Source organism: Rousettus aegyptiacus, unplaced genomic scaffold (assembly GCF_014176215.1).
Source record: "Rousettus aegyptiacus isolate mRouAeg1 unplaced genomic scaffold, mRouAeg1.p scaffold_m13_p_2, whole genome shotgun sequence".
In the NCBI taxonomy this organism is placed as follows: Eukaryota; Metazoa; Chordata; class Mammalia; order Chiroptera; family Pteropodidae; genus Rousettus; species Rousettus aegyptiacus.
The window spans coordinates 82151235-82162342 of record NW_023416295.1 but is presented as its reverse complement, the minus strand read 5'-3'; the positions used below and the strand labels follow the sequence as shown (position 1 = coordinate 82162342).

Below are 11108 nucleotides of genomic sequence, written 5' to 3'. Positions count from 1 at the left end.
ACTCTGTCCCCCAGTCCTTTCGTTGCTCCTTTTTAGGTTCCAACCTCGGCTTCACCATTTACAAATGAGTCAAATGCAAATGGTGATACATCACAGTCATGTACACATGCATCTCACTCTCCCAAATTTAATATTCACTGAACTATTTACATTTACAACAGAGAGAGAGAGAGAGAGAGAGAGAGAGAGAGAGAGAGAGAGAGAGAGAGAGAGAGAGAGAGAGAGAGAGAGAGAGAGAGAATGTGATTGCACTCAGAGAGTATATATCCCAGGGAAAGACTGAAAAGGGAGAGAGAAGCAAATTCCTCAGAGAAGGTGAGCTGCTCTACCTTCTTAGTTTAATTCACTTTTTCATTCAGTAACTATTTACTGAGCCCTTTTAGGGATGGATAAAACAGACAAAAGTCCTTGCACTGATGGAGCTCACATTCCGAAGAGAACTAATTTTCCTGCTTGAAGGTACAATTCCTTTTCATCATGCAATATGGTGCCAACTACATGCCAACCTCTTCGTTTGCTGGTGACCAGCTCTGGTGCTGGAGGGAGAACTCATGAGAGGCCACATCTCAGTGATCGAAGGGATGGTCATGACTAATTTTGACTATAGGTGATCTTCGCTTTCTGTGTCGCATTTAGATCCCCCTGTACCTTCACCCTCCCCCTGGCTATAAGTTGAGACTCGACTGACCCTGTGCACAGGGGAATGTGAGAACTCAGAGAAATTCTGTGTGCGCTGAGTGGGCGCACCAAGAAGGGATGGTGGGTATGAACTAGTGATCTCAGCCATGGCCAGTGATTTTGCCAGGTTACAGCATTTTGAGCTTTATTAATGACCCGACCCCAGAGGCTGCTCAGCCACTTCCTGGAACCCCTCAGAGAGCTGAGTGTCTCTGCCTGCAGGCACCTTGGGGACAGAGCAGTACAAAGGCTGGGGAGGGTCAGCTGCAGTCCACGCCAGCATCCTCATCGTGGTTACAGTTGTGGGCGCCCCAGTTATTCTTGCTGCAGTCCCACAGAGTCATCTCTGTCCCTCGACATGCAACATTATCCAGCCAGATGTTTCCAGTGCCTAGATTCAGAAAAAAAAAGAGGGAAAGGAGAGTGGGATTAGGGTCCAAGCACAGCGGCCCATTTGTGCTCAGGGGCTCTCATGTGGGCTAGATGACATTTCTCTCACATCCACTCAAGCCCCAAGGTGCTGACCACCTCTATTCTGCTTTCTACCCTTTGACAAAAGTCTCATCCAAGTATTTCTTATTTAATCCATGTATGATTTGAAGTCTCCTCCTCGGGTTCTAGCATTCGTCTTCTCCTTGTAAATCCACTACAGCTGTATCCGTCTTCCTCAAATGTCTTTTTAGCCCAGTCATCCCCTGGCTCTAAAGCATTCACATTTTCCTCAAACCCCCTTCCTTCTGATATAATTGACTTCAGATGAAGAGTTCAGAGGAAAACAGTTGAATTATTTGATTACAGTGTTTGCACTATAGTGTGATAAACTATATAGCCTTAATCTATAGAGGAAAATGTATATTTTAAAGGAGTTTGACAATCCAACTGGACTCAGATTAAAACACAGGTGTGCACTTTGCATAGAGTAGAGCGGAGAGTATTTAGGGGTGGAAGCAGGAGAAAGTGGCCTAATGCAGGGGTCCCCAACACCCGAGCTGTGGACCAGTACTGGTCCGTGGCCTGTTAGGAACCGGGCTGCACAGCAGGAAGTGAGTGGTGGGCAAACAAGTGAAGCTTCATCTGTATTTGCAGCCACTCCCCAGCGCTAGAGCATCACCGCCTCAGCTCCACCTCAGATCATCAGATATTAGATTCTCACAGGAGCACCGGTCCCTGGTGCCAAAAAGGTTGGGGACTGCTGGCCTAGTCTCCCTGTCAGGTCAGCTCCTGTAGCCAAGGAAATGGTCCCAGCCTTGGAACTTAACTCTTTTGTTGGAAGTTTGCACTTTATGCTGAAAGACACGGGCTGAGTCGCTAGCACCCAAGGACATCATTCCAAAACTGATTGTAAAAAGTCCCCTCTCTGATTTGCTTCCTCTTCCCTTCACATCTTCTTCTTAAAGGTGATTACAATGTGGGCAGGGTCCAGGCTTCCAGGGTCCAGACAGTTGGAATGAACACCAATGTTTGCCTGCCCTGAGTCTCTGTTCTTCTGGCACCAGCACCTCAGCTGTCACCCGGAGAACCATGCCTCATAAACACCCTCGGATGGGTGGTATTTTGGCTCCAGGGCTGGCTGGACATTGACCCAAGCCAGGCCAGCCAGAACCCCAAGCTCTCGCTGTCACTCTTGAGAAGAAAGGTCATTCTTTTCTTGGGGTTGCCGAGCTAGAAGGATGTAAGCCTCAGGCTCTGAGCTGCAGAACTTTTCAGTTGCTTGAACCAACATTTTTCTTTTAAGCCAAATCACACTGAGTCACTTGAAACTAAAGAAAGGGTGTCAACACCCCACCAGGGAGAGAAAGCCCACACTGGCCCCTCAAGGAAAGAGGGCGCTGACTGAGAACTCACCAGCTCCCACACGGTAAAGGGCTGTTCCCCTAGAGTAGCCCAGCATGCGGCAGAAGACAGCAGCATCTGAACTGTCCCAGTCGTCATCGCAAATTGTCCCCCAGGCACCATTAAAGTAAACTTCAGCCCGGCCTCGGTTCACAGAGCCAACAATCCTGGCAGGTGCTAGGGGTTCACCTGGGTGAAAAAAACATATATAAGTGAGGCAAGGAAGGTAGCCTAGGACTTTGTGTGAATGCAGGCTCTGCCTTTTAACTTTTGTAAGTTCCATAGCTAGGTAAAAGATATCACTCTACTCAACTGTGGCCAGAGCTGGGAAGATCCCACATTACGGCACTAACACACCTGACAAGCAGCCTCTGTGTCCCTGGACCTGCGGGCATGATGCCATAGGAGCAGGTTTCTCTATGGCTGGTCTTCCAGATCTGGATGACCGTATTTTGCCTTAGGTTGTAGAGAGGAAAAAAGAAAGATCGAGACAAAAGGGAGGAAGGAAGGAAAGCTGTTGCACTGTGGCTACACATCGCGAGCAGGCTTATCTAAGGGAAGAGCCCATTAGCTTGTCCCTAAAATCGGTAACTTTTCTGAGCAGCAAATCCTCTCTCCCTACCACACATACAATTTTCAAGAACAGAATTGACTCTAAAGCACAAATTGAAAAGAATAAAATTAATAATTACCTTTTTGACCTTTTTCTCCCTTTACTCCTTGTGACCCAGAAGATCCTGCCATGAAGAGGAAAAACCCATGATTTCAAGGAAACCAGGCTAGGACCCCCTGGCCCTCCTTTGCCAGCAGTGGGGAGATGGGAGGTGGGGTGAGGAAGAGGTTGGGTTCTCTCCCCAGCTGTGCTGGTGACCTGGGCACCGACAATTGAGCACAAGGAAATGGGCCTAAGCCGTAGCAGGAAGGATTTAAACTAGCTCAGCAAGAGACATTTAACAGGTAAGAGACATGGAGTGGGGAGCTTCTCCTTCATGGAAAGAATCAGTCGTGGAAACTGTTTGGAGTGGCTGGGGCATGGCTGGGTGTGCTGCAAGCACATGCTCATGTGTCTGCCTCTCTGAGCGCCCAGTTGTGCCTTATTCACATCTCTATGCTCAATGATGAGGCCCATCCCAGCTCAGAACTTATCCACTGAACCGACAGACCTCGACTCTTCTGATTCTGAAAACTCGCCAAACTCTTTACAACAGGGCCACTCCTTCAAACCCACAAAGGAGAAACAGGCCTTCCTTTCAGTCCTGGGTCTCCCTTTTGGACACCTGGTCCAGGGATAACCTTAGGGCCTGCCAGGCCTGGGCTTCCCTCTTCACCCTTCACACCTGCAGAGCCTGAGGAGAGCATCTGTCAGATGCTCTGCTCGGCTTTCAAAGGGGCACCGAGGGCCTTGGTGTTTCATGAATGAGTTGTCCCTAACCAGCAGGTTCCAAGCCGTGGATGGGCTTTTTTGGATGTTCAGCTGGTAAGGAGGGGTGCTGCTCTGATCTTCCAGCTCCCCTGTAAAGGCTGGTTAAGGATGCACAGATGAAAATTGCTGACAGGATTCCGGAGGTTGTTAGTCCTCATCAGACTAGATAATTGCATAGATGTTCTAGGCATTCTGGGGGAATTTGCTAGACTATTTCTAGGACTCAATTTCTCCTTGTTGAAGTTAAAATAGGAACAAAATATCCAGTTAATGAGGAAGAAAGACTGCTCAAGCTGTTTGTCTGAGAAGTGTTGCCTTAGCACTCGTTAGGGTTGGGCTGTTAAGAAGACTAGGAACGGTGTGTGGAAAGTGCCAAGCTCAGGAACCAACTACAAACAAGGGCTCACTGAATGAGGGTGATGATAATAGTCTAGTGAGAAGAATGAGGAGAGGGGAGGCGTGAGGCACCAACGGAAGATGGTGCTGGACCAGAAAAGATATGGGGAAGCAGACAGAGACCTGGCAACCAACCTGGGACTAGAAAGGAAGGCCATACATCCCTATGGTGGCTGCACACCTGAAGCCACCACCTCACCCCTGGCTCTCCTGACATTTTTAACCTTCACCACCCAAAGCCCCTGCCCCTCTTCCTATAACCCTTGGTCACTGAGTTCCTATCATTCCCCGGGTTTTCCAGGGATTGACAGAGTCTAGAGTCTTAGCCTCACATGGTCTTGGGCCCAGGCCACTTTGAGAGAAGGTCACAGCAGTGCGTTCAAAGTCAACCAGACCAGCCACCTCAGCATGAGCCTTTCCAGGCATCATGGTGAGGAATTAAAATGAAGCCAGCCCTTTACCTGGAACTCCTGAATCTCCTTTTGTTCCTTTCTGTCCTTGAAGTCCTAAGATCAAAATATGAAAAAGGGGAGAAGATAATAAAACTTGGATATTAAACACATTTAATCTTAGACAACCTCTACCTTTTGTCTGATTAATGCGGATGGAAAGATACATTGGTTCTTCATGATTGTTTAAAGCCTCTCCAGCACAGCATAAAAGGATACAGACTGCAGATAAATGGAGACCTGTGTGTTGGAGTGAAATAGAAACATATTGGATGAAAGTCTGAGTGAGACAGACAGACCCTGGACTCACTGGCTGGCCTTCTTTGCCATTGATAGCCTGACTTGGTGTCTAAGTCTAATTCCATTCCTCCTTGCTGCATTTTATTGGAAAAGAATTTAGAGATATTTTGAAAAGAAAGTTATGGTTATTTCCAAAAGGCTTGAGGGAACTCATTGGCCACCAGGAGCTTTGGGGGTCCTCACCCACAGTAGATGCTTAATAACTTTCTTGCTTTATTTCATTGTGCCCCCCAGTGTGGCTAAAGATTCATGTGGCTAAAGGGTCTCATGTCCAGAAAATAAAAAAATAATCACTGCAGTTATTGGTGATGATACTATTTGTAGTTCTAATGTGAAAGGCCCTTCCTTCCTTCTTTCCTTCCTTCCTTCCTCCTCCCATTCATCCTTTCATTCACTAACTTCCATGGAAGGTCCACTGTTCCCAGAACCAGGCTTGGTGACTGAGGGATAATAATTTATTTGTTTAGCAACATCATGGTCTGTCGATTTTAAGTGCCAATATTGGTTTTAATTCAGAGAAACAGGACTCTCCAAGACAGTTACACAAACCTGAGGAAATAAAAGCTCATTATTAATGTGAAGTAAGTTACTAGAAGGTAACATTAGGAATGCAAACAGTTATCTATGAGTGGCTGTGCTCATCACCATGCCCTTGACCGGTGTCCCTCCCATGGTGAAAGCCCAGCCTTAACCAAAGGCCTACCCCTTTGATGATCACTGGAAACCACAGTTATCCTCATCGCCAATTGCCTAGGGAAATTTCCTACCTGAAGAAGTTCCTGCTGCCCAGTTCCTGATTTTCCTGAGTACCTACTGTGTGCTGGTCAATGGAGAACAAGTGAGAGGCCTGGCAGGTCTCTTTAGAATACTTTCTTGGAATAACGAGCAAGGGAAGTCCTGGCTCCTGGTAGCTTTCAGATGTCTTACCTGAGGCTGGGAGCTGCCTGGGGAGTAAAGAAAGAGGGCCAAGGAGCCACGAGCTGCCACTACACACCTCAGCACCAAGAGATGCAGGAAGCTCTGGAAGGATCCGAGAGGTCAACTGCTTTATTTTAGGGATGGGGACAGGATTAAGCCTCAGAGAGCTTTCTTCTAAGAGCTGTAGGTACCTGAGAAGCTAGACCCCGAAAGATAGCCGTCAGCTCACCCAGGGCCATTTTTTTGTGCTCTGGTCTCTCCGTCTAGAATGTCTCACCCCTTTGGTCCCCTGGAGACCTGCTAAAATATCAGATGTTACAGACTGTGAAGCCTTCTTAGGCCTCACTCACAGAAGGCATACTTTCTCCCAAGGCAGTAAAGTGGCCAGAGTCAGACACCCTGGGCTTGTGTCCATCTCTGTGACCTTAAGCAAGGTGACCCCCTCTCTGAGCCTCCCTTTCCTCATCTGAGTCTCCTGGCTGCCCCAAGGGGCAGCTGTGAGACTTAAATAAAGTCCTCTCTGTCAACTGTCAAGTGCTCAATAAATGGTGCCCTGTGGAGCCTGTTTGCATGTGTCTGTCTCCCCTCCAGGCAGGGAGCACCTCGGACATGGGGTCCATAGCCTCCTCATGAGCTCCGGACTTGCTGCCTCCTTGCAAGGCCTCCTAACTGCCGTTGACTGGAGGCCAACCAGCAGAGGTGGCAGTTGTCTCCTGTGCTTACCTGCATCTGAATCACATGTGTCCAGGTTAGGGGGGTAGAACTACATTCAGAAACACATCTTTGGTTGTTATTAAATAGAAAAATGCTCCACAGCTAGACCCTTGGCCCTCTCTGTCTGTATCCTACAGGGTGCCTTATTTGCAGAAATCTCTCCTTTAAGAGCTTTTCCCTAGAAGCAAGTTTCAGGGACCCCAGGCACTGCGACCTTCCTTTATTGTCCCCCTCGCCTTCCTCCCAAAGAAGCACCCCTCTCCAGCTGTCTCCAAAGCATTGAATGACAAGCACTCTGTACAGACGGGAACCATAGGGAAGCCCCTATTCACTACGTCCATGGTCTTTGTGATCTGACCCTCTGCACTTCATTTCTTACACCCTACCTCCCAACCTCTCACCTCCTGGGGACTCAGCATCCGCTGATGCCTGCACTGTGCCAGGCACCATGCCAAGGGCTTTACCTACACTGCCTTTTCCCATCTCTCAGTTGCCCTACAAGACAGGGCAATTTCCTTTTTTACAGAGGAGGAACCCAACACTCAAGAGACATGAGGGGACTATCCAAGGTCACACAGAGAGTGGTGAAGATAGAGTTGAAACCCAGGTTTGGCCTCCACTGGGCCTCTCGCTGCCAGCTCCACTGCCAGCTCACTGCTTTCTTCCTGGAGTGTCACGCAGGCTGTCCACCTGATCCCAAAGACAGTTCCAGCCAGCCTTGGGCCACCCCCTTTTCCCAAACAAGTAATCAAACTAGAGTTTGCCTCAGAATAACCTGCATAGGGTTTGCGACAAAAACAACTTGCTAGACTCAACCCAGAGTAGAAGATTCAGTGCATCTGGGGTGGGGACTTGAGATTGCATTTCTAACAGGTTCTCAGGTGATGCTGATGCTGTTGGTCCAGAGACTACAAACATATCTCCTTCGGTCTTCAGGGAACAGTTCACAGCCAGCCTCCTGTGAGCTGCCTTCTGGTCTCTGAGGAACTCCCAGCCCCTCCCATGTCTAAGTGTTCCCAGAACCTTCTGGCCCTTGAGGAAATGCCCTCTGATATGTGTATAATGGGTGACAGTTTTGTCTCCAAAACTCCCCTCTTCAAGTAGAGGAAAATGAAATTGAGTTTTGTGTGATTTCCCTCCAAGTCTCACTGGTCTCTAGAGGACGTTTTCTGAGTGGCTGTGCATTGACTATATTCAATCAAAGGGCTAATAATTACACTATAAATCAAGGCAGTGTTCTGATTGGAGAGAGAGAATGGCTGAAAAACAGAATCTAGATGGGGATGCCGAAAAACTAAAAAGCAAACAAATGCTGAGTTTTCCTCTTAAAAACAAACTGTTTATCTGGGTATCACAAACTTATCAAGCTGAGGGAGCCCAGAATATTTGCTTGCAAAGTGTTTACTTAGAGAAGAGATTTCTCCCACAAAAGCAGTTCATTTAGAGAGCACATGCCTTCCTATTGTTTAATGTTGAGCTAGTGTACTTCCTAAAATCTTAGCAGATTCCTGCTCTGACTAAAAATTGCCTATTTCAAACCCAGAGTGTTAACAAGCTGGCAGGATCCCAGATATCATTCTAGATTACTCCTCTCACCCCACAGAGGAGGAAACTGAGGCTCAGGGAGGTCATGTACTGACCCACTAAGATCATAGGACTAACGTCCCAAGCACAGGATCTGGCCCAGAGGCATCACTAACAATAAACAGGCTTCTTCCTTTTTGTAATTAATGCATAATAGTGAGATCTCACTGTTATCTAGGTCAAGCCAAGGCATGGTGGTCATGTCTTCCACTTTATCCAGTGTGTCTAGATAGTCTCTTGAGAGATTAATGATTTTATTTACAAAATGGGAAATAGATCAGTTTGAAAAACTTGCTTGATATAATCAAAACTGGACAAACACCGTAAAACCTCTAGTTTGGGGAATACCAATGTCCTGACATTGGAGAGTACTCATTATCTCCCATGGCAAGATCTGGCTGCCACTCACCGATCATCCTTCTTTCTCCCACTTCAGAAATCTAACCTCTCCCAAAGTTCGTTAACCTTTGACTTAAGGATGATCTATAGACCTGCTTATGATGAGCCGGATTATGGTTCTATGCTAAATCCCTTCTGAGACGTTCATACGGACCATCGACTACTTGATCAAACCCAGAGTGTTAACAAGCTGGCAGGATCCCAGATATCATTCTAGATTACTCCTCTCACCCCACAGAGGAGGAAACTGAGGCTCAGCACAAGCATTTGGGTTTTTGTGGGGAATCTATGCAAGTTGTATTAAGTTGTAATTATCACATACCCCAAACTGAAAATGCAGTTCACCGCCAGGTTTACTTGGGCAGCTAGAGTTAAGGAATCATCCTTATAATTTTCCTGGTTGCTATTTGCCACTCACCAGACTGATGGAGATCCCCATAAAGGTGCTCAACAGATAGACAGGGACTTGACGATGGGGTAAAAATGATGCCCAGACTATGTGCTATAATGGCGGCGGGGTCTTGGATAAATGAGGAAAAGTCATAACAGGGCCTAAGAGCTCTGCGTTTCCTTTTAAGAGTGGAAGAAACAGCTTCAGTTTCTGTTCTCATCCTTCCTGCACTGGGACGGAGGGAGGGGTGTTGCTCATCAGTGCTCTGATGGGAACAGGGGAACTTTCAGGCTGCCTGGGGAGGAAGATGGCCTGATGGGGTACAATGTATAAGGCCCAAGCTTTGGATTGCTCAGGCCTGGATCCGCACCTGGGCTCCATCTCTTACTGTGAGATAGCACTAACAAGAGTGCTTACTTAGCCCATTGGGTTGTCATGAAAATGCTCATTGTCAGGAGCTGCTCCTATTATAAAACCTTCCCAGGATGCAGCGTGCAGGGCAAGATTCCCTAACCTCAGACAGTGGGAGGTACAAGCTGGGGACTGGGGAGTCAGCACAGTGCTCCTTTGGGTAAAATCATGTTTCACCCCTAATATTCTAGCTTAGTCTAGCAATGGTGGGGGGAGGGAATAGAGAAGAAGGGGACTTCACTGTTTATAACCGAGGGGGGAAAGTTGTCGTCTCCATGAAGCTAAGCAGGAAACTCAGGGGCAAGACAGCTTCAGGCCCCTAAATCAGACACCATAAGAACTGGGCCCAGGGAAAAAGGAGGCATCAGATGAGAAGAGGCAGCTGATAAGTTGGGGCCACCTGACCACAACACACAGGTGGAGTCTTTGTGGAAGGTGAGACCTTGCTGGTGGCCTTCAGGTGGTACATATATGGCATCAGGTAGTAGAGTCCTTGCCTACACTGACATACAAGTTGTGAAAAAGAAATCAGCTCCAAGGCTGGACAAATTGGAAGAACAGCAGCTGTAGGAGCTACCCTCACTACAACTACAAAAAACCTACAGGAAAACCCAAAGGTCAAAGGTCCAGATTCCAAAGCTGACTAGGAGGTGGCCCCACCCCCTCCTCTGACCAGAGCTCCTGACTTCCCCACATCCCAACCCTAGACACCAACCAGGTGCCAGGAACACCAGCCTACAGAGTCCTCCCTCACTCCTCCGTGACTTCACCTGCTCTGTTCTCTCTTTCTAGACTTTCCTTTCCCTCTTGCATGTGGCCAAGCACTACTCATCCTCCAAGACTCAGCTCAAGCTCTTATATCACCCCTGCACTGGTCTGCCTTTTACTACCCCAAGCAGACCTAGGCCACTGCAAACCTGAAGTATTTAACAGGGTTAAGTCACATTTGTTTAAGAAATTAGTCAACCACTTGTTCAATGACAACTGGGAGGATCTGCTTCTGGTGTGTGTCTGTAACTCAGCTCTTGGGTGAGGGCATGCAGGTTGGCTAACACCAGCATGACCTCTGCTCTGATAGAGGAAGAGGCTGTGGCACATTGCCTACAGACATCCCAGGCAGGAATTAGTCCCTGTGGGCCAGCCAGGGCCATCATGCTACAGAAGTTGTGTGGCCATATGAGGTTTCTTGAGCATGGCCTGGGCCTGAGTCTATGTTGTTATGACTTCTGTGTCTCCATCAGGAGGGACAACCTTGGAAGCAGTATCAGCAAAAAGACCAGAGTCTAGCACCAACTGAGGAATCACAGCTGTGTCTGACTTCAGAACTTTCCAGTCAGAGCTAAAGGAAACTTCACCGCTGTGGCATTACCCACCTGCTGGAACAAAGAGCGGAAAACCTTAGTACGACAGGGGCGGGTCGCACTTGGTCAGCCAGCCCTGTCTGCCGGGTTGGGCGAGCAGTGGCTAAGAGAGATCTTGTGATCTTGAGAGATCTTGGGAGAGGAAATTTGAGAAGAAGAGGGGGAAGGTTGGAGTCCTGATTTCTAAAGAACTGAAACTGCTACATTTCCTCTCACTAACCACAGTGCTTCCAGGCCTGAGTCTGGGTGTG

General features: G+C 47.9%; 1 protein-coding gene across 1 annotated transcript in view; it reads right to left on the bottom strand.

Moving 5' to 3' along the window:
• Positions 1-796: 796 nt before the first annotated feature.
• Positions 797-11108, bottom strand: part of MARCO (macrophage receptor with collagenous structure) — a 33428-nt gene continuing 23116 nt past the window's right edge. Inside the window, exons 8-11 of the mRNA XM_016151390.2 lie at positions 4792-4836; positions 3204-3248; positions 2524-2700; positions 797-1069 (exon numbers count right to left, since the gene is read on the bottom strand). Coding sequence (XP_016006876.2) covers positions 939-1069; positions 2524-2700; positions 3204-3248; positions 4792-4836 — 398 coding nt within the window. The 3' untranslated portion in view covers positions 797-938. The remainder of the gene's footprint in view (positions 1070-2523; positions 2701-3203; positions 3249-4791; positions 4837-11108) is intronic.